Here is a 23,292-nt window from a genome sequence, read left to right on the forward strand (position 1 = left end):
ATTAATTAAATGAAGAATGCCTTGGTCCTCCTTTCTTTTTGACGACCAAGATATATTAGTGTTTTATTTACCACTTTAACATTACATAGTATTTTGTGTAGCTCATTGACAAAACATTACAATTAAATCCATTAAAATCCCACTAAAAGGTCAAGGGGTGTGAATACTTTCTGAAAGCATTGTATAATATAACAATATATGCCATTTAGCAGACACTTTTATCCAAAGCAACTTATGTATTAGTAAAGCATAATTTCAGGTGAAGCAGAAAAGTCCATACCAGCATTGGCTAACCTTGCTTCACTGATCCCTGATCTACTGGGTGATCAGACTTCTATTCCAACCCAGCAATAGAACACTTTATTATCGATTGAATCAGGTGTTAATGCTGGACTGGAACAGAAGCCAGCAGACCTCCAGAAGCAGGGTTGCCCTGCTCCAGTTGTAATAGGGTTATACATTGTGCAATGTTTAATAACTGTATACAACATTTGCTAATAGGTACACATATAACCTGTGGTATACAAGGATATACCCTTAGTCTCTTGGGACATTCATTGGGACCTCTTCCTCTGCGGACAGGCTTTCACAGCTCTCCGTATCTGACAGAAAACATCACAGAATTAGACAGCACTGAAAATTATGTTGCTATTATCTCTGTCCTAATAGTTGTCCTTACTAGGGTCTGGAACTGGAGAATATTTTCATAATGTCCTCCCACAAAATAACCTGCCCTATCCAGCCCTACTCGCTTTCCTGACAGCTGGAGCTGCAGTCCTTTCACCCCCTTCCATGGCTGTTATCTACAAATACATTTGTAGCTTGTGTTTTTAATTTACAATGATACAAATCAAGATAGCTAGCTAATAAGTTAGCTTATTATATTTGATTCACTTAGCTAGCTGTTCATACATGTAGCTGGTTATGTAATGTAATTTGATCATCTAGCAAGGCAGGCTAGCGAGCTAGAGGCTAGCTCAGGGTTTCCCAAACTTAATGCATAGTTTAGGAGGATTGCCTGCTGCAGTTGTTTGAGAGATGTCCAGTTTGCAGCCGAACATGCAACATAGAAGACCAGCAAGGGGACCCTCAGCGTTACACAGATATGCCCTTGCTGTGAGCATGAGCTGATCTACCCTGCCATGCTCATCAATGGGGCGCTGGCAAAGGCTTACCTCCAGCCTCACCTTTTGCCTGCTCACCAACGGTCGGCAATGGGGAGACCAAAATTAGGTAGTCTGACCTGTTCAAACTTAAGCATACTGTAGTATACCGTGCCTTCAGAAAGTATTCACACCCCTTGACTTTTTCCACATTGTGTTACAGCATGAATTTAAAATTGATTAAACAATACTAACGTAGTTGACAGAGTGAACAGAAGCCTGTACAGAATAAAAATATTCCAAAACATGCATCCTGTTTGCAACAAGTCACTAAAGTAATACTGCAAAACATGTGGCAAAGCAATTACCTTTTTGTCCTGAATACAGTGTTATGTCTGGGGCAAATCCAATACAACACATTACAGAGTACCACTGCATATTTTCAAGCATGTTATGGGTATGCTTGTAATTGTTAAGGACTAGGAATGGAGCTAAGCACAGGCAAAAACCTGGTTCAGTCTGCTTTCCACCAGACACTGGGAGATGAATTCACCTTTCAGCAGGACAATACCTTAAAACACAATGCCAAATCTACAAGGGTGTTACTTACCAAGAGAGTGAATGCTCCTGATTGGCCAAATTACAGTTTTGACTTAAATCTGCTTGAACATATATGGCAGCAATGGGTGTGGCTGAAATAGCTGAACCCACAAATTTGAAGGGGTGTCAACATACTTCTGGCCATACTTTTGTAGTTTCAACATTAGTTAAACTCTCAAATCCCCTACAATCAGTTCGTGACTGCCCAGCAGATGGCAATGTCTTACTCCATTTGAATCAGTTTGGAGATTCTCTATTTGATCAACTTCATCTACAATGCATCCGATTTGAAATCGCTGCTCGTTTAGGCAGTGGATCCCACCGCTGCCACCAAATGTAGCAGAGTTGAATCGCTTATCACATCTACATTCCCTGGGCTATTCTCAGCAGTATGTCTTACCATAGTCTCTCCATCAAAACCAGATATTGTCATGTTGCAACAGTCAGGTTGAGAGTGATTAAACTTGTTTGTCATTGAACTTACATTACATTTTAGTAATTTAACAGACCCTCTTATCCAGAGCAACTTACAGGTGCAATTAGGGTTCAGTGTCTTGCTGAAGGGCACATCGCCAGATTCTCTCACCTAGACTGCTCGAAGATTCAAACCAGCGACCTTTCGGTTACTGGCCCAAGGCTTTTAACTGCTAGGCTACATTCATATAGCACATTACCCAAGAAAGGAAATAATTACATAAGGACCTGGCAGGTTTATGTAACAAGTCTTACACAAATTTCTGCTCTCAAAGCACATTCTTGTCAAATTAAAAACAAACATACTGGTATCAGCTGTAGCTAACTCTTTATTAGATATTATTTCATATTAAATTAGACAAAAGTCAACATTTCTTGAAGACGGTACTGCAAGTGCTTCATTGGACTGGATATTGTTTTAGAAATGTTAACTTTATTAAATACATAATGGATATCCGATTGGTTTCTTGTTTGTTTTTGCTTTGCAAAGCACAACTGACAAGACAAAAATAGCTCCCTCACTCATTTTCTATACTTTTGAGGGCAGATGGGCCTGATCAAAGCTACCTAGCAGTGATTGCCAGACTTAAAAAGAAGTCATACACCGTTTCATCCCAAAACAAGGCAATGCATTCTAAGCAGGCGCAGAACTCCTCTTAAATTCCATTCCGTTTACAATCCACCTATGATGGCATTTGGACCATTTTCTGCCTCAGCTAAAACCTGTCCCATCTTTATTAAATCTTTTTTTCAGTTCACTTGTCTCTCGCTTATAAATCGTGAAAGGGTACCTGCTCTAGTCGGGGCAAGGCTCAGTTGCCAGATGTTGATGGACGGGGGGTTATCACAGAGTGCACCAATCATTAGTTCAGCCAGTTAGTGTGTAGACAGAGTATATTAATATGTGCTGAGATGGGACAACTTCCCTAAAATGCCTGTTGTTCATCTCTTCTCCTTTCTGCCCTCTCTCACCATGCCCTCCAGTGGAGAGGGCTGGTAGACTCATTGGCCGTCCTCATTGGTGTAGTCGCCAGCCTCCCAGCGCAGTGCCCGCTTGTTTTTGTGCCTGGTGACACGGGTCGCCTCCAAGACCTGCAATGGATGAAATAGCAGCAACATCATATTGGACCTGTGATAAAGGCCTTCTCGGAGACAAATGACAAGTGATTCAATGCATATCAACAGAGAGAAAAGCAACCAATTACCTCATTGTTCACATCGTCAGTAGGCTGAATTCCTGCATACTAGAGGTAACAGAAAAGAAAATGTCCAATTTAGCAACTAGCACACTATCATTGTAGGATATAAAACCTATGAATTGAGAAATCTCACAAGATGTATATGGTTTCTCCAACACTATTAGTACTCTTTTGTAGGCATATTGTATTGCTGTATTTCTTTCCAAACTATGCCTAAAAGTTGTCTTATGTGTGTCTATAATGGATTTTCAATGTATGTAGACAACATCAATAACTCCCTCTGTGTCCAATACAGTATTTCCTCACAGCATTCTCTTCCAGCTTCAGTTTGACTCTCCTCTCTTCAAAGTCCTCTAGTAGGGTTTCGGTAAAGCCCTTTTGCGTGGGAGTCCCAGGGGAGCCACCCATCTCTGCCCATGGGCTAGCAGGCAACAGAGGGGCAACCCTGCTCACCACAGTGGAGGTGGGCCATTGGGAGCCCCATGGCTGGGCAGTCACTATGGAAAAGGAGGGAAGACGAGCAGTGGGACGAATGGAGGCGGGAAAGGGCGATGCGCTGTCCGCTTTATCGGGAGGGGAATAGAGAAATAAACATTGAGTTAACACATACATGCTTGTAAAGAGTACATTTGAAATGTAGATTGAATGCAACATGAAACTACAGTGCCTTCCGAAAGTATTCACACCCCTTGACTTTTTCCACGTGATACAGCCGGAATGTAAAATTGATTACATTGAGTTTGTGTGTCACTGGCCTACACAAACACAAAATACCCCATTACGTCAAAGTGGAATTGTTATTTTGAATATGGTGCAAATTCATCATGTCAAATATATATAATTTATCTAGCCTATGCGGTACTTGCACTCCAAGAAATTACCATCTGCAGGGGAGAGTTTTGGCTAGTCCCAGTTAAATTGATTTATGGAGGAGGTTCTCTGATTTGTGCCAGTTAATCTTATATCCCGATATACTGCCGAATATGTTGATTGTCGAGAGCACGTTTTCTAATGATCGATTGGGTTCTTGTACGAACATCAGAATATCAGCGTAAATACTTTTTTGGGAGTTATGTTTGGGGATCGGATGCCTATAATTGAACTGTTTTGGCGAACCGCAGCAGCCAAGGGTAGTTTGAAAGGCCTTGAGATTATATTATTAGTAATTACCGAGGCTTGTGGGGAGCTAGAGAAAAGTTTAAACCATTTCTGTGTGTGTAATATATATATATATATATATATATATATATATATATATATATATATATATATATATATATATATATATATATATATATACACACATACATACATACATACATACATACATACAGTGAGGGAAAATAGTATTTGATCCCCTGCTGATTTTGTACGTTTGTCCACTGACAAAGAAATGATCAGTCTAATTTTAATGGTAGGTTTATTTGAACAGTGAGAGACAGAATAACAACAAAAAAGTCCAGAAAAACGCATGTCAAAAATGTTATAAATTGATTTGCATTTTAATGTGGGAAATAACTATTTGACCCCCTCTCAATCAGAAAGATTTCTGGCTCCCAGGTGTCTTTTATACAGGTAACAAGCTGAGATTATTAGGAGCACACTCTTAAAGGGAGTGCTCCTAATCTCAGCTTGTTACCTGTATAAAAGACACCTGTCCACAGAAGCAATCAGATTCCAAACTCTCCACCATGGCTAAGACCAAAGAGCTCTCCAAGGATGTCAGGGACAAGATTGTAGACCTACACAAGGCTGGAATGGGCTATAAGACCATCGCCAAGCAGCTTGGTGAGAAGGTGACAACAGTTGGCGCGATTATTCGCAAATGGAAGAAACACAAAAGAACTGTCAATCTCCCTCAGCCTGGGGCTCCATGCAAGATCTCACCTCGTGGAGTTGCAATGATCATGAGAACGGTGAGGAATCAGCCCAGAACTACACGGGAGGATCTTGTCAATGATCTAAAGGCAGCTGGGACCATAGTCACCAAGAAAACAATTGGTAACATACTACGCCGTGAAGGACTGAAATCCTGCAGCGCCCGCAAGGTCCCCCTGCTCAAGAAAGCACATATACAGGCCCGTCTGAAGTTTGCCAATGAACATCTGAATGATTCAGAGGAGAACTGGGTGAAAGTGTTGTGGTCAGATGAGACCAAAATCGAGCTCTTTGGCATCAACTCAACTCGCCGTGAAGAGGAATGCTGCCTATGACCCCAAGAATACCAAGGGGCCATGTACCGTCAAATCTTGGGTGAGAACCTCCTTCCCTCAGCCAGGGCATTGAAAATGGGTCGTGGATGGGTATTCCAGCATGACAATGACCCAAAACACACTGCCAAGGCAACAAAGGAGTGGCTCAAGAAGAAGCACATTAAGGTTCTGGAGTGGCCTAGCCAGTCTCCAGACCTTAATCCCATAGAAAATCTGTGGATTAAGGTCTGGAGAAGATCTGCAAAGAGGAGTGGGACAAAATCCCTCCTGAGATGTGTGCAAACCTGGTGGCCAACTACAAGAAACGTCTGACCTCTGTGATTGCTAACAAGGGTTTTGCCACCAAGTACTAAGTAATGTTTTGCAGAGGGGTCAAATACTTATTTCCCTCATTAAAATGCTAAATCAATTTATAACATTTTTGACATGCGTTCTTCTGGATTTTTTTGTTGTTATTCTGTCTCTCACTGTTCAAATAAACCTACCATTAAAATTATAGACTGATCATGTCTTTGTCAGTGGGCAAACGTACAAAATCAGCAGGGGATCAAATACTTTTTTACCCTCACTGTGTAATATATATATATATATATATATATATATATATATATATATATATACACATACACACACTAAAATCGAATTCCTCGAGTGCCAAGTTCAGGAAGGTCATATTGACTGTCAAATGGCATCTCTGCATCCAACGTCACTACTGCGGTAGGAATATCAGTTTGGGAAGCGAGTTGCATGATGTTAAAGAGGCTCCTGTTGTAGACATTTTAGATTATCTTGCCTTAACACTAGTTTTAAAAGGCCCAGTGCTGTCAAAATTCTGTTTTTCCTGTGTTTTGTATCATATTGTACAACAGCTGATGAAACTACACTACATGACCAAAAGTATGTGGACACCTGCTCGTCGAACATCTCATTCCAAAATCATGGGCATTAATATGGAGTTGGTCCCCCATTTGCTGCTATAACAGTCTCCACTCTTCTGGGAAGGCTTTCCACTAGATGTTGGAACATTGCTGCGGGGACTTGCTTCTATTCAGCCACAAAAGCATTAGTGAGGTCGGGCACTGATGTTGGGCAATTAGACCTGGCTTGCAGTCGCCGTTCCAATTCATCCCAAAGGTGTTCGATTGCATTAAGGTCAGGGTCCACAACGATCTTGACAAACCATTTCTGTACAGACCTCGCTTTGTGCACAGGGGCATTGTCATGCTGAAACAGTAAAGGGCCTTCCCCAAACTGTTGGCACAAAGTTGGAAGCACAGAATCGTCTAGAATGTCATTGTATGCTGTCGCGTTAAGATTTCCTGTCACTGGAACTAAGGGGCCTAGCCTGAACCATGAAAAACAGCCACAGACCATTATTCCTCCTCCACCAAACTCTACAGTTGGTACTATGCATTCGGACAGGTAGCATTCTCCTGTTATCCGCCATTCTCAGATTCGTCCTCGGACTACCAGATGGTGAAGCGTGATTCATCACTCCAGAGAAGGCGTTTCCACTGCTCCAATGGCGGCAAACTTTACACCACTCCAGTCGATGCTTGGCACTGCTCATGGTGATCTTAGACTTGTGTGCGGCTGCTTGGCCATGGAAACCCATTTCATGAAGCTCCCGACGAACAGTTCTTGTGCTGACGTTACTTCTAGAGGCAGTTTGGAACTCTGTAGTGAGTACTGCAACACAGGACAGGCAATTTGTACTTGCTTCAGCACTTGGCGGTCCTGTTCTGTGAGCTTGTGTGGCCTACCACTTCGTGGCTGAGCCGTTGTTGCTCCTAGACGTTTCCACTCCACAATAACAGCACTTACAGAAATTTGACGAACTGTCTTGTTGGAAAGGTGGCATCCTATGACGGTACCACGTTGAAAGTCACTGAGCTCTTCACAGTAAGGCCATTCTACTGCCAATGTTTGTCTCTGTTTGTCTATGGCTGTGTGCTCAGTTTTATACACCCGTCAGCAATGGGTGTGGCTGAAATAGCCAAATCTACTAATTTGAAGGGGTGTCCACAGACTTTTGCATATGAAAGTGTAAAAGTTGATCAGTGTTATTTCCTCATAGTTGCCATTTGAAAATACAATCTACACATGACCTTCTAAATCAGCAGGTTTTGCATGGGTGGAGTTTAGGCTAATAGACCAATAACAAAGAGAGTTCCAAACATCTCTGCCAATAAGAGCTAGTTTTCAGTTTTCCCCTCCCCACTCGACCACTCCCAAGCAGTCCTAGCTAAATTCTTGCTTGAGAAAGTTTTGCTAAAACGCTATTTTTGTTTATTTTTGACAATATTTATGGGAAACTATTACAGTAAGGTACTGTTTGATATTGACATAAAAACAGCTGAATTAGGCCTTTAATGTGACTGGCTGTAGAGTGATCTTAAAAAGGTTCAGACGTTTTTATCTCAATATCAAATCATTTCTGGGTAATAATTAAGTACCTTACTGTGATTGTTTTCAATGAAAATTGTCAAAAAGAAACAGAAAGCTTCTTAGCTAAGAACAATTTCTCAGGCAAGAGTTTTGCTAGGGCTGTGGGAGTGGTCTGAGTGGGGAGGGGAAAACTGAAACTAGCTCTTACTGGCAGAGGGGTTTGGAACTCTTTCTTATTGCTCTATTAACTAATTTTCCGCCTAGTGATGTCACCAGGCAGGCCAAAACTCAGTCCCACCAAAACAGGCAGACATTTCAGGTAGTCTTTTCAAACAGCTCTTACACTAAAAGGGCATTATCATCATTTTCACAGTATCATTCCAACCTCTGTGTGTAAATATGTATAAAACACAGGAAAATCACGTTTTTGACCGCACTGGGCCTTGAACCACTACATTTCAGTGCATCAACTCCAAGTAAAAGCAGCAATGTTTTTGTCTTATTTCAGCCTTTTGGATGCAAAATAATATCCTTTGTGTCAATGATTAATCATGGCTGGTAACACCGCATTGGTTCCTCTGCCCATATATGACCAAAGTTCAGGTTCTAATTAAGTTTGTCATTTCTTCCAGTCTAGGAAAGCCAACAGTAAACAATAATGTTATGCAACATCCATTAAAGCTAGAATTGTGAAGACATTTGGTGCATGTAGACATTTGCTTAAATCAAGCCAAAAACAAGAATATGATATTGCCATCATGAATAATTCCTCAGTTACATAGTCTTGTAATTGTATAGATTTGTGTATGATTAAATTGACTGAACCATCCTACCTAGCATTGATACTGGAGTGATAGAGGAGTAGGACCGTCTGGCCAAGCTCGTCTGCTCTACTGGAAGTGAAGGGCTCTCAGAGAAGACAGACTCTTCCTGTTTCACGATTACCCTTTGCAGGCTTTGCGATTGATATGAGTCTTTAGCGTCTCGTTCTACACAGTCCAAGTTTCCTTCCATAGAGGCGGACAGGCCACTGGATTCTCGCAGTTCCCGGAGCTCCTGCTCACGTTTCAGATCCTGCTCAATTTCCTTCTGGATAATATCAGGAGTGTTGGGTCTTCGATGTCGCAGGCCGCCAGAATCCAGGTGCGCCCTCCAGGTTGGAATAGGCTTATCACTAGGTTCAGACCCCTGCACTGCAAAAGCAGTGGGTGTAGGGGAGGAGGGAGAGGATGAAGAGGGTGAAGAGGAGGCTTCTTTAGCCGAGGAGCCACTGGCTGGAACTGGCTTCTTTCTTTCCACTATCCACGATGGGTAATCTACTATTTCGCTAGTATTTATTGTCTTCACCACCACTGTGACTTCAGAGCTTGCCGCCTTTGTGGTCTCATGGCCTTTCAACATGACGCTGTCCTCTGGGAAGATACTTGGCAGTACTCTGGTGAGGTCTTGGGACTCTGAACCCCAGCCTTTGCTGGTGGTATTGACGCTTGGAGAGGCGCTCATGCTGCTGATGTACAGCTCAGTCTCTTTTGAGTGCCGGTGAGGGCAGCAAGGGGAAGGATAGCCTTCCGTATCTGAGCTGCTACTCCTCACAATGACCCCGGGTGATGACCAAGCCCTTTTCCTCTTCTCCTCGGCTCCAGATTGGTCTCGCAGCTCAAAGATCTTCCTCCTATCCTCCAGTTCCTGGGGAGTTCTCCGGTCATACAGACCTGGGACTCTCCCCTGGTGCAGCAGGTCCTCTTCCCTCTGGCTGTCCTTTTCGATCTCGTGCTGGATGAAGAAGCTCACCCGGTTCTTCTCTTTTGCCTTGACAGGCATCAATGGCGGTGTAGGCTGGGAGAGCAGAGACTTGGTCTTGATCTCCACCATCTCCTGGACGTCGGTGTGCTTGATGCCCCGCAATCGCCTTAGACTCTCTTCTCTCTCCTGAGCGATACGAATCTCCCTCTCGATGGGTGTTTCTCTGTAACCACTTGCCGATTGGGTCCCCTTGCTTTCTGGCTGAGGGTTGTCATTGGACATGCTTCCGTCACTTGTGTAGCCAACACTTGGGTCCCCCGATAGATCCTCCAGTCCAGAGTCAAATTCATCAAACAGGCTACTCTGCCTCTTGGTTACCCTCTCCTCTGTGCAATACAATGTCACCTTTCTGCCAGTGACGACTTTCCCTTTGTCCTGACGTTTCACTGGGGTCAGACTTTGGTTAAACCATTCCGCAGGGTGGTAATCTTTTTTCTCACTCCTTGGTGATAGCAAGCTGTCTTCTGACTGCCACAGTCTTCTTTGTGGTTTTAGAGAGCTGGGACTCTGCAGGAAGGGGTTGAGCCTCGACTGTTCCATCTTTAGGAACTGCTCCCGTGCTGCGCTGAAGTTGATCTGCTCGTTGTCGATGGTGCCTGGCTCGGCTGCTGGTGTGTGCTCAGATTTGGTGCTGCTTGGCCCGTAGCACAAGCTGAACCCTTCGAGCAACTTGTTGGGTGACTTGCTGAGATCCAGGGTTTCCAGTGCACTCCACTGCTCCCTGAATGTGGCAGTCTTTTTGGGGGCTTGACCGTGGATGATCTCCTGCCTAAGCTGCTTCTCCTCCTCCTCTGCCTTCAATTGGGCACCATTGTTGGTGTTCACCTGGTAGCGGGAGTCCTCGTCCTCCTCAAACAGACTCCCTGGCTTCTTCCCACCAGCGTATGTCTGCAGTTTGAAGCTGCTTTCCTCTTTCAGGGTAGCCAACTTGGCTTGTCTCTCTGGGGACACCATCCAGGCTTCGTTCATCTCCGCCTCTGGGCTCGCAGGATCATCCACAAAGGAGTAGAAGCCACGTTGGGAGCCCGTGCTGCCAGGACTGCTAGGGCTACTGGGTTGCCAGTCTTCGCTGGTGTTGCCGCCATCTTCCTCTGACACCGCCACCTGCCTGGACTGCACCACCACATCCCGGGACGACACCTTCTGCTGGGAGGATACGATGACCGTGGACTGGGTGCGGGTCACGGATATGCTGTCAAAACTGAAAGCCGAAGAGTTGCCATTCCGGTTGTAGATCCAGTTCCGGTCCAGGCTAAAGGGCTCATCGGTGGTGGGGCTGAGCATGGTGCGAAGGTCTACTGCCAGCTCCAGTTTGGGTGACATGGGCTGAAGCACCCACTTTCTGGGTGTGCTTTCCATGGTTCCTTGGAATGTGGCGTCTTCCTGTGTAGACGGTGAGATTTCTGAGGCAGGAAGCTGGTGAGATTGGCACACTATCTGGTCTCCCTCCTCCTGGGTCAACACATCCTGGGAATCGTCAGGTGCAGCAACTGAGAGTCTCTGCAACCAATAATTGTTTTTTTTAAAAATAGGCCAATGGGTCATCACTTAAGCAACATAATAATTAAGAAAGATTAATGGTCAAGTGGCAACTGGGTCGTTATAACCAATCAAACAAGCCCTCCTGTCCAAATTATCATAATTACAATTCAAGATTTTATTGAAGACACTTTTGGAGTAGCTACATCTTTGCATACAGTGACAATGGCTGTTATTCCCACTTCACAGACATTACAGAATACAGCTTGTGGCACCAAAATGAAATTAGTAGCATAACACTTTTCATCTGTGACATTGTGTTGTGTGACAAAACTGCACATTTTAGGGTGGCCTTTTATTATCCCCAGCACAACGTGCACCTGTGTAATAATCATACCATTTAATCTGCTTCTTGATATGCCAAACTTTTCAGGTGGATGGATTATCTTGGCAAATGAAAAATGCTCACTAACAGGGATGTAAACACATTTGTGCACTACATTTGAGAGAAATAAGCTTTATGTGCGTATGGAAATGGTACCAACACTTTACATGTTGTGTTTATATTTTTGTTCAGTGTACTTATTGATTATCAACTGTTATCAATTTATTCAAGCAATGGATTAATCTTAACCTGCAGCCATGATATACATAGAGCAGGGTTCTCCAACCCTGTTCCTGGAGAGTTACCATCCTGTAGGTTTAGCGCATCAGATTCTAATAATTAGCTGGTTGATAAAATGAATCAGGTTAGTTACAACTGGAGTGGGAGGGAAAACCTACAGGAGGGTAGCGCTCCAGGAACAGGGTTGGAGAACCCTGACCTAGAGTGTGCAGCTACAATACCTTTTCAAAGTGCCTAGTTATCAGAAGATATATGAAGAACCATGAGGGAGTGAGAGAGGAATGTGTTCACTCCTTTCTCGCACAACTCATCTGGAGGTGGGAGTACTGGCACTAGAGCAGGATATTAGATAGTCTTGGCCAATGAAAACAGTTAAGTTCCTCTTCAATAAACTGATGTAAAACGAACTACTAACTACACTGGAGGCTGGGTGCAATGGCGGGTTGACTTGTCAATCATTTTAATATGCCACACAAAGGATTAAAAGGAAAATATTTAATGGCAACTAGCAATACTAGGAATATCACATAGAATCTCTATAGTACTTTTGGGATGACAACATACTATAGCATAACATGCTCATTGCTATTCGAGCATGTTGGCTAATGAGTAAAACCTATAGCCCCTGGAAGCTGCCACTCCATTCAACATTCTGTCATTTAAAATTGACATCGACAGAACAATCCTGCATTTCACGATTCTCATTGTAACCCTGCTGACACAGAATTATTAACTAATCATGTCAGATGCACAACACTAGACGAATGGACCTTTCAGGAGTAAACCAAGTCCGAACCTTCCCTGAGATGCCAAGACTTTTGGCTGACCCCAGAAAACGCTCTTCAGAAAATATACGGCCATTTTGAGTTAAAAGGTAACTTTATGGGTACGGCATACAGTCTGAAAAGTACAGCGAGCAGATGTGTAACTGCTAAGATAACCAAGATATGTAACTGCTCGTCAGTGCATTACATACTATCCCAAGAGTTTTAAGGCAGCCTGCAGTGTGAGTATGCGCGCGTGACCATGTGTGACAGTGGACTGTGTACCCCTGATAAGCTCTTTTCAGCGCCACTTCCTCGAATCGGCTCCTCTGCCCTTTGCTCATTGGCTGAGAGAGAAGAGGAGCGATCTGTGGGGGACAGGAGATACACAAGTCTCCTTGCCCCCACTAATGTATTACCTCACACTGGTGTGTGTGTGTGTGTGTGTGTATGTATGTACAAAACGTACATTAGTCCCTGTCAACAAAGTGCCTATTGTGGCATGGATCAACTAAGGCCAAAGGCAAGTTGCATATACCACACAAGATAATACAACAAATTAGGGCAAAATTAAGATTTCGCTACAGATAAGTCCTCCCTATCATAACCTTTAGACTTATTCAAGGCCAATACATTTACTCATCGACTGTCTGAAATAAATGCCCAAATACATGTCATACCCTACAGCTTATGACTGTCGACCATACAGATTTCAAACCAGTTTTCATGGTCTTGGAAAGACAAGTATGCCAACTGCTCATTAAAGCTCTACTAATTAAAAAAAGAGGACATTTTAATGTACTGGAGTGTTCCCATGGGTATAAGTTGTGTAGCTACAGAGACCGGGGGTATGCAAGGTACTCTTCAAATAGGGTAGGATGTAGCATTTGGAGAAACATGGAGAACAGCCACCACTTGATAAACACAAAAGGTGTATAGAAAAATAGACCTACATTCGGCTTACTTGCCTCAGTCAAGGCACAAGGGTTTAATTTGACATCAACTATTGAAAAGAAGTAGAGGTCATTATTCAGTAATGTAGACAGTGTGACGAGATGGCAAATCCAACCATAGTGTCTCTTCTAGACTAATGCACCTGCTCACCCAACTGCCACTGAACCAAAGTGCTTACAATTCATAGATAATATAAGTAGCGATAATGCTGTTGAAATGCATTTGGATCAAAAGTACAGTTCATAATTTGGGAAAATGAAGTAATGAACCCTACCTTAATTAGTATACCGCAAACAAGACACGTTTTTCTGTTGTCTTGTCTCCCGCGCTCTGTCTGTCTTTTGAGCACCCTAGAGCGCAGGCAAAGTTCAGCCAATATCATGTCAGTTATTGAAGCCACACCCTCTGACCGAACAGGGAAAAGTGCATGAGACTGACAGACCGCTATAACAAGATAGGGAGAGAAGAGAAACCCTTTCACATCGCCAATGCAAATCTATCAAACAAGATGACCCAGATTAAAATGACCTGTGGTCCAAACTGAAGACCGCAATTAGTTGATTATTTGTAACTGGTCAGTGAGTGCTAGGCTGAAACAAAAGCCTGCTCACCCAGTAACTCTCGAGGACTGGAGTTGGAGAACCCTGACTTAAGGGAAAGAGTAGGCTAATTTCCTGGTGATAATAATTTTGTGTCCAAGTGCAGAAGCTTCCTTCTCCTTTCCTTCATAACCACTGAGTTGATAAACTTACGGAAACATATCCATTCCCTTTACCCATCATTGGTCTCATAAGGAAACAAGAACAGAAAAGAACACTGTTTACAAGTACTGAGGCATCATCAATATCTTGCCTGTGAACTGTTCAAGAATAATCTTCCTTTGGGGTTGAAGTTCACCTGAGAGGATGATGTCCCCGCTACAGGTAGTCCAGTGGAAGAGCTTGAGTCATCATGGCCTAAATATGAATTACTTAGATTGTGGCCCCGTGTAGCTCAGTTGGTAGAGCATGGCGTTTGCAACGCGAGGGTTGTGGGTTAGATTCCTACAGGGGGCCAGTATGAAAAAAAATTCATGCACTCACTAACTGTAAGTTGCTCTGGATAAGACCATCTGCTAAATGACTAAAATGTAAATGTAAAATATGCAGAGAAAAATATACATATTTTTTTTACATCTAATTAAGCATAATGATTATGGCTCTAAGTTGCAGGGAAAAAGCTGTTTCAGGTGTTCTCCACTTTCCACCCCCCAGCCATCCTCACAAATGTTGTTTGTTTGATTTTTGGGTTGCATGACACCCCTGATAGAGGGCATTCGCTTTGAGAAATGGGAAGGTTCACACTGAACATAGCTTTACTGCTTTCTAGTGACTACCTTGTGCATGTACACCAATCATTAGAGTATCTCAATCAACTTTATCACTCTGAATAAAGACTTGAAAGGGTCATGAAAAACATATAATATGGATCTCAGTTAGCTTAGGAATGTTTGATTGCACAGGTATATCTACTTTACACCACTATGGTTTTAAAATCTAGGAATAGAACGCATTACAGATTAAACATGCCATAGACATTAAAGTGGGTACTATTGTGATGCATTTGTCCAAAATTACTTTTAAACCAATGAACGCCATTGTTTAAACAGAAATCAAGATCATGGATACCATAAGAAGAATCTAGGCTGCAATGGTTGTGGTACAAACATTAACAATGCAGATCCAACTGTGTGGAATGTTGATTGTTGGTAAATGAGGGGGGAAACACTGAGAATGATGTCAAAGCAAAACAAATTGCTAGCCTACAATCAGGATCCCTTTTAAATTGTTGCAACTACACCTGCCATTTTGTGTTTGTGGTAAGGGTTGTCTTACCTTGGTCTCATGCTCCATGCTGTTACACAGCACCTGCCAAGGAGGAGTGTACTTGAACATCCTACAGTGTGAGTGTATGTCTGTCTGTGTAACAGCGTGTTGGTGAATGTGTTCGGCAGCTCTCTGTGTGACAGGATTCAAGGCTAGGTGCAGGGGGCAATCAAGATCAACTCAGGCCAGGTGTGCTCATTCTGAGAAGAGAGAGAGGAAGAGAGAAAGAGAGAAAGAGGGAGGGAGAAATAGGGAGGGAGAAATAGGGAGGGAGAGGGGTCAACAACTGGAAAGACAGTACATTGTATTTGATGTATACGTTTTGGGGTAAGACAGAACCGGACTTATCAATAAAACATTGATTAAACTAACATTTTGGTGAACCTTCCAGTTGCTTTTTTGGTTGATTAGCCCTGAAGTTTTTTTCATCTGGCAATTAAAAATGACTGTCCACTTTCCACAAATGTCCATATTTGAGTACACTAGGAATATCTCTGGTGCCGAACCATAATAGTATTCTTATATTTTTTGGTCATGATTATTGCAAGCATTCTTTGAACACATCTCAATGGCAAGTCTCCATGCTCATTTTCTAAGTAAAAATGAATGTATCATAATCCCAGAAGTAATCCTTCATGGAGCATCAGTCTCTGCTTACATTATAGGCTGGTAGTAAAAAAAACAACAACTGGATAACACGGATGTATGTCCATATGGAGAGTTCAATAAGAACTTCCATTCTATACCTCAGTAGCTTAATCAAAGACCCCCCCCCCCCCACCCCCCCCCATTCCTTAACTCACCTCTCGGTTCTAGACCTGCCCTCCTAGACGTCTGCGTTCTCCCTCCTAGACGTCTGGGTTCTCCAGCAGGTGTTCTGCATTCCACCCCGGGCTCGCCTCAAGCAGATGGTCTAGCACCGTCTCGATCTGCGCCCCCCTCGTATCCCCTACTGTGTTAAGCCTAACAGCTGGGTCTCCGGGCTCCGCTGGTGTTTTGGTCTGGGGTTTGGCCCTGACCAGACCCCTCCCTGTTACCAGACCCCCCCCCCCCCCCACACACACAGTATCTGTCACTCGGCCCTCTCCATCCTCCCCCCAACCCCCTGTCCATCAAAGCTGCTAGTCCAGAGATATTGACCGGTTGTGGTGGGGGAGAGGGTGAAGAGGGGAGTGAGAGGGTAAGGGGGGGGGTCCAGGACACAAAGCGTTGGGTGGCGTGACTGCTCCCTTGTTTTTTCCAGCGGCCGCCATGTGTGTGTTGCTGAGGGCAGGGGAATTGCACTGGAATGCTGCTGACCATCACAAAATGCCGGACAAAAGAGGAGCCATCCGTGTACACGCGCACACAAAGTCCCGCCTCTGCCAACTGTGACTGTGTAGCCAGGTCACTGTGTCAATGACAATGGCCGTGACAATGGTGCAGCAGGTCTTAGATTAGCAGTGTAAAAACATTGCATTGTGGTGGATAAGTGGACAGGACCTTTGTTCATAGGAAAGGACTGTGAGGATTTCACAATGCAGGCCTTCGAGAGCGATACAAACCTCAAGGGGGATTTCAACTTTAGTCTATGAACCGATGCTAAAGACACCCACACACACACTCACGTACACCCACACACACTTTCACAAATCTGTACTGACTGAGGTGAAAACAATTTCCAAGATGGAGGGAGGGAACACAAAAACAAAACAGAGACCGGGAGAGACCTTTGAAGCACATCACATTTTTATTTGTCTTTTCAAACACTTTCCTCTACAGCACTTTTCAGTTCGTAAGAAAGCAGACCTTCACAACTAACAAAGCAATAAGAAAGCAGCAGTGTATGGGCACCCACTCTATTACCTGGGCCCTCCACTGACTGACTGCCATGAGCGCAGAGTCACTGGGGAAGGGACGGGGATCTAGGAGTCTACACTAGAGGACGAGAGAGCGACAGACATTTTGTTTTGCACAAGGACATTTATATGTAGATATTTATATATGCATTTACAAAAAATATGCCTGGCCGGGGGCCAGACAACAAGGCATTGGGGGTCTGTAGAGAGAGAGAAAGTCAGAACTGGAATGTAAATATTGATAAGAACCAACAGGGGACGCTGCTGCAGAGTCATGAGGTAACCATGGTGCAGGCAGTGCAGAGAGTGGGAGGGGCTGGGGTTGCCAGGGGCGACAACCCTCACTGCTGCTGCACCAAGCTCAGCAAGAGGGAGGGGCCGAGGAAGGACGGGTATTGGGTATTCAACAGGAGCTTGAGGTAGAAGTTACCCTTCACCACAGATCTAAGATCGGATTACCCTATACCCCTATCCTAACCTTAGACATTAGGGATAGACAAATATTTGACCCTGCATCAGTTGTTAGGAAAAACTTCCTGCTACTGCTCAGTGAGGGCACTTCAAGTGAAGGTGTCCATGCATTACCCTTGATAAGAACAACATTGGCATTCATTACCCTTCATAAGAACGACATTGACATTTGTTAACCTTGAAGCTCAAAGTTGTTGATGAAGCAAAATGTACTGTGTCAATAGAGCAAATACGATAAACACAGTGTCATCTTGTTTCCAAAGTGCCAAGTAATTCTTTCCTCTAACTAAATATTAAGAAGGTATTATGCATGTCCTCTTCTTAAGTGTCACCATATTTCATTGTAAAGTGGATGGACAAATTTGATTTTGTTAAGGTAACCAATGTTCTCTCTGACTCTAATAGTATGGGCGAATTCTTAGACCAGGAACGCCTTGCGTTTCAGTATGACCACCCTAAGTGCATTTGTACGGTTCATGTTTTTCCATTTTGAGATTAATGTTGCAAATGTTATCTTAAAAGAAAAACATTTAAAACTGAACACATAGTTTCTGCTTAAAATAATCTTGGAATTTAACCAATTAAACACTTCCTTGTTGAGGTGTCTAGCAAATGACTCTTGCTACTGTTTCCTATTGCAAATATAAATATCTGTGATTTTCTTGAAACACAAGTTGCAGAAAATAATATCTAAAATAATATCTAAGCTTCAGCTGTCAGATATGACAGTATCAATGATTTAGCACCACAGAAACACACCACCCACATTTAACCATCCCAACCATGTCATGTGCAGCCAAGTTGGCAGTGCCAACATATGAAATCATTTTTTCACATTTTATATTGAAATTGACCAACCTAAACTATGCCAACAGCCACTGAACCACATGTACTGTATATGTAGTGAGCTGTTAGCTAGAAGTTATTTAAGAAATAAAAAGGCATAATCTTATAAACACATACAAAGGAAGGGATGGGCCATGATTCAATGCTTGGCCCTTTAGATAATGTTTTGTGTGATATACTGATTAACTAAAAGCCTCTTAACTGCTGCAGTAGCTAGTCCTAAATGCTATACCTAGATGATGATTCGTTAGCATGGGAGTTCTTGCATAGGTTTGGATCTAGCAGTGTGGGAATATTACTCGACGAGGACTGGTCTTCAGTGATGTCTGAGCAGATCGAAGGCAGTAATTTGTCGGACACCTTCTAGACCAACACCCCATACTGACAGTGTGACTGTCCTATAGAGTAACGCGCATTTCTGTACCCTCGTCATGAGACGAAGAGCTACAGAGTCAGACCATGTCACATGTGACGCCGTTTACTGTACACTGAGTCAGCTTTTTCTGCTCCTTCCTCCTTGCTGGATGCTGAGCAGCATATTGGAGAATGTGTCTGTATATCAACGATTGCCCTGCCCATTTGAACGCGCAGGAGGAGGTGGGATTGAAGGGGATTGGCAAAATAGATTATTTCATTATATATCTTACATGATGAAATTGAAATTAATAGATGTTGCATTTGGGTTTTTTCTACAATGCACTGGATTCACCAGCATCATTCTGACTAGGCTTATCAGACCTTGTTATTAGATTTGTTGTATCTATGTCCATCCTGTTCTTGATTTGAACCCTCACAAAGACATGCACCGTTAAAATAACCTATAGAGCTCTATAAATATCAATGGATAGGTACAAATATACATGGAACAATATTAAACGAGGATTAGGCAAACATTACACAAGGTCGGTCAACCTCTTGCTAGAGAGAGCTCACTTCTTTGACTCACTTCAAGATAACGCAGACCATCCACTATTCAGCCATCTTTGAAAACAAAATGTTTGTTTTATTCTGGATGCGAATAATACATGGACCACGTTTACATATGAGCGTGTCAGTGCGTCGGTTGAAAGGATCTGGCTCCTAGCTTGACCAATCCAACTCAACTGACTCAACTCACCACTGGAAAAATACACTGGACAATGATAACATGACCCTCAGCTCAGCTGGAAATTTGACTCCAAGATGGCAAAAATAAGTAAGAAGTAAAATATTCTATAGCTACAGGCACTCATAATGCAGCAAAAACGCACACAAAAGTAAAATACAGCTGTTCAAATTTAGCTACACTGCAAAAACATCTATTATTCTCTGTCATGAAAATAAACAAATAATTGCAACATTGAATTTGGAGCGAAATTTACCACTTGCGGTGGAAAATGATTTTGACAACTTCTTGGACTGTAAAAACGTTGAAATTCCCTGCTTTTTGCCTCAGGTCAAGCATGTTGATAGATAGATACACTGAATGAAAAATAGGCCTACTTCAACTTTGTTTGGTTTCGTTTCCCTTAAATGACAAAACCAGGACCTAACAGTAGGGTTCAAACAGGAAACCAAATACTCTTAAAGTGAAGCTCCTCCCACACCAACTCTGAGGGCGACATATGACCCCCAAGCCCCTCCAAATGGCACTCATCCTAAAAGTCTGAATGGAGCAACTTCTTACAGTATTTGCAACACAGTTTAGTATATGCGCTGCTGTGCCTAGGTTGAAAACAACAGACTATGCTCTATGCACCAATTCCACAGTAGTTGATATCCAGATGAAAGTCTTTGGGACATTGGAAGGGCCTGTCCAGGCCGACCATCATATCAAAACACAGCTGTTGGTAGCTAGGTCATCACATCAGGAGCCAGAGCTTGGATTATGTCATTGAGTTAAATGAAAAGTAGTTAATACTGTTATCACAAAGGCAGCGGTAAGCAACATGATTTATTTTAAAGGGGTAGTGGTATTCTGGGTAATGTAGTTAAGTGGGGGTGAACCACACAAACGTCAAGGCTTACACAGGGGCATTAATTTCATCAGTCTCAAGCTTCGGTATGAAAGACCTTCACACATTTTATTCAATTCATTACTAGTGTTGTCGAACTAGTGTAGTTGATTTGGTTGCAGGAAAATGACAACAAATAAGCGAGTATTGTTTTTTCTTCCAGAAAGAAAATAGGCGATGGGGATTGTGGGTATTATAGTGTGGGATGATATAAGGACCAATGAGGCCATTGTAATCCAACACACACACATTCAAACACACATCCATGCATGTTCATACACACACGCACGGATACCCATACACACACGCACACAGTACTTTGATGTCATCAATATCACATCTCATTGCATGTCACTTTCAAATAGCAGTGTGGTTGGTGTCTGTCTCAGAAATTCCAAAGTCACTTTTCTTTTTTTCTTTCTGGAAAACAAAATCCAAGAGAATTCTCTAACAGCTTTATCAGTCATAAATATTTCCCCATGTTTTTATCTAAAATGCACTAGCAGAGGACAGAAAGCACAATGTATAACATGCTTCTGTCAGGGCATTTTCAAAAAATAAAAAAGTCAAATAAATATATCTTTAAAATAAACAATTTATATATATATAGATATATAGAGAGATATATCTGTCCTTCATACAGAAAGTTAAGATTACAAAACTCATGACGGTGTATAAGAGATGTCATTAAAAAAATGCTTGTTGGACAATGCTGGGTGAACAAACCCGTTCCTCTGTCTTTCTCTCCCTCTATCTTTCCTTTTCTATCTCCTCTCTCCCTCAGAAATCTCAGTGTGAATCTCAGTGTGAATCTCAGTGTGAATCTCAGTGTGAATCTCAGTGTGAAAACGCAGGGATTGCTCACCTTTGGCAGCATCCGTTTAAGTCACAACAAAACCCAAAATAATACAAAAGTAAAAAGAATGAAAGGAGATAGAAAAATGAAATAAAATATATAAAACGGAGATGAAAATGAAGTTGGAAAACAACAGCCGGCTATCAAAAGATACAGAACATTTATGCCTTTTTTTTGTCAGGAGGGGGGGAAAGGGAAAGGGGTGGGTTTTTGTTGGTTTTCTTGACGTTATGGTTGTTGTTGGTTTGTCATTTCTCCTTGAAAAGTCAAGTCCCGGGGGGAATGCGACCACACAACGGTGGCTCACATGATGGTGCAGCACTTGCAGGGCTGCTTCTCCTTGTTGTTGAGCTCAGTGGCGCCCCCCTCTGGCTCCCTCCCCTTCTCCCCCGCTGGGGCCTTCTCCTGGGGGGTCTTAACAGGGTCGGCGGCACTGCCGTTGGGCGGGGGCAACTGCTCTTCCTTGGTGCCTCCCTCGGTGACGGTCACAGTGGCGGAGGTGGGCCCCACCGTCACTTTCTTGCCCTCGCCGTCCTCGATGACCACCAGCTCGGCCTTGACGGTGCCCTCCAGCCCCAGCACCTTGTTGGTTTCCGCCTCGTCCTCAACGCTTTGGTAGCCCATGAACACCATGGTGACGGGGTTCTCGGCACTGGCCTCCACCTCGCCTCCACCTGGCTGGGGACTGGCGCCGCCTGCCTTGGCCTCCATGCCAGTGATCTCCTTCTGTGGTGTCGTCTGCTGCTCTGTGGCTAACTCAGCATCAGTGGGGACGACGGGGGCGGTGGAGGTGGCGCCGGCGGTGGTGGCGTCGCTCATCATGGACTCGTCTGCTTTGTGGATGAGCTCGTCCACCTCATTGGCACTGAGCTGGTGGACCCCGTTCTCCCCGTTCACCTCATGTACCACTATGAGAGAGAAAGAGACAGCGAGAGAGAGATGGAGAGAGAGGAGAGAGACAGATGTGTCATTAACAGAAGACACCCAGAGCATTCCTCATGAGAGCATGGAGAACTAGGTCCTTTTCAAATTTTAAAAAAAATGCATCCTTCCTTGAAGCAATCATCACTGATCTGATACGACTGGACTGACCAAAGCCATGTCATGGACCAATGGCTTACACCTATCCAATCGTGTTAGATACTCAAGAAACAAGGAGAGGGAGGCTATTTAACGCTATACCTTTTTCCCACAAACCTCCACTCACGGAACAGTGACGTGCTCTGAAGCTGACCAGTCACAGTCAAATCACAGGGAAGGAAGCAGGGGAGCGAGAAAAGCAGACAAGGAGTGCAAGGAGAGGAGAGCAGCTGAAAGAGAGCAGGGGGAAAAAAAGCGAATGCCACAGCTGCTGCATCACGAGCCCAGTGCTTGTTGTCTGTGTCAGGGAGCAAAATCAATAAAAAGAGGTGAGAGAGTAGAGCTATATAGGATATATTGGTTGTAGCGGGGTGGGGTATATGGAAGGGTCCATGCCCAATACCAGCAGGTGAACTAAAACAGGTGCTACAGGGAGACCAAAGGGACCATTTCAAATGAGTTCTGAATGTACTGACTGTGTTTTGTGCCAATACATAATAGCCCAAGTTCACATTCATAAATATAACTATTGAAGTAGAATTATTGGTTTGGATTTATTGGTCACCCTGCAACACTGTGTCATGCTATGCTTAACTATTCCTTTTACTTTACGAGAAGTGGTAATATCAAGGTAATAATATCTAGAGTCAATAAGTGGATTCAAGCCAATCATTATATGAGACAGAGTATCTGTATAGGCCAGTGAAAATGCATTATCAAGTTTATTGAACTACAAGATG

At 43.3% G+C, this 23,292-nt stretch overlaps 2 protein-coding genes across 2 annotated transcripts in view; both read right to left on the reverse strand.

Annotated features, from left to right (window-relative positions):
- Positions 1–10: 10 nt before the first annotated feature.
- LOC311131533 (mitotic interactor and substrate of PLK1-like) lies at positions 11–13,933 on the reverse strand. The gene is made up of 5 exons (XM_084164566.1): positions 13,877–13,933; positions 8,811–11,280; positions 3,683–3,939; positions 3,383–3,421; positions 11–3,269 (listed from the first exon to the last, which is right to left on the reverse strand). The coding sequence occupies exons 2-5, from the start codon at positions 11,137–11,139 to the stop codon at positions 3,180–3,182; spliced, it is 2,715 nt and encodes a 904-aa protein (XP_084020692.1). The 5' UTR covers positions 11,140–11,280; positions 13,877–13,933; the 3' UTR covers positions 11–3,179.
- Positions 13,934–21,668: 7,735 nt separating this feature from the next.
- The window catches only part of LOC311131634 (paralemmin-1-like), a 66,086-nt gene continuing 64,462 nt past the window's right edge, over positions 21,669–23,292 (reverse strand). Inside the window, exon 10 of the mRNA XM_084164722.1 lies at positions 21,669–22,380. Within this exon, the coding sequence (XP_084020848.1) occupies positions 21,776–22,380 (605 nt within the window). The 3' untranslated portion in view covers positions 21,669–21,775. The remainder of the gene's footprint in view (positions 22,381–23,292) is intronic.

The sequence above is a fragment of the Coregonus lavaretus genome (genome assembly GCF_964263955.1).
Source record: "Coregonus lavaretus genome assembly, chromosome: 6".
NCBI lineage: Eukaryota > Metazoa > Chordata > Actinopteri > Salmoniformes > Salmonidae > Coregonus > Coregonus lavaretus.

Bases quoted from the DNA above. Each gene is read 5' to 3' on its own strand.
- LOC311131533 (XM_084164566.1), bottom strand. From the start codon at position 11,139: ATGGAAAGCACACCCAGAAAGTGGGTGCTTCAGCCCATGTCACCCAAA. The intron at 3,940-8,810 runs GTAGGATGGTTC...CTCCCGATAAAG, and splicing joins CACTCCAGTATCAATGCTAG to CGGACAGCGCATCGCCCTTT. The intron at 3,270-3,382 runs GTAATTGGTTGC...CATCCATTGCAG, and splicing joins CTGACGATGTGAACAATGAG to GTCTTGGAGGCGACCCGTGT.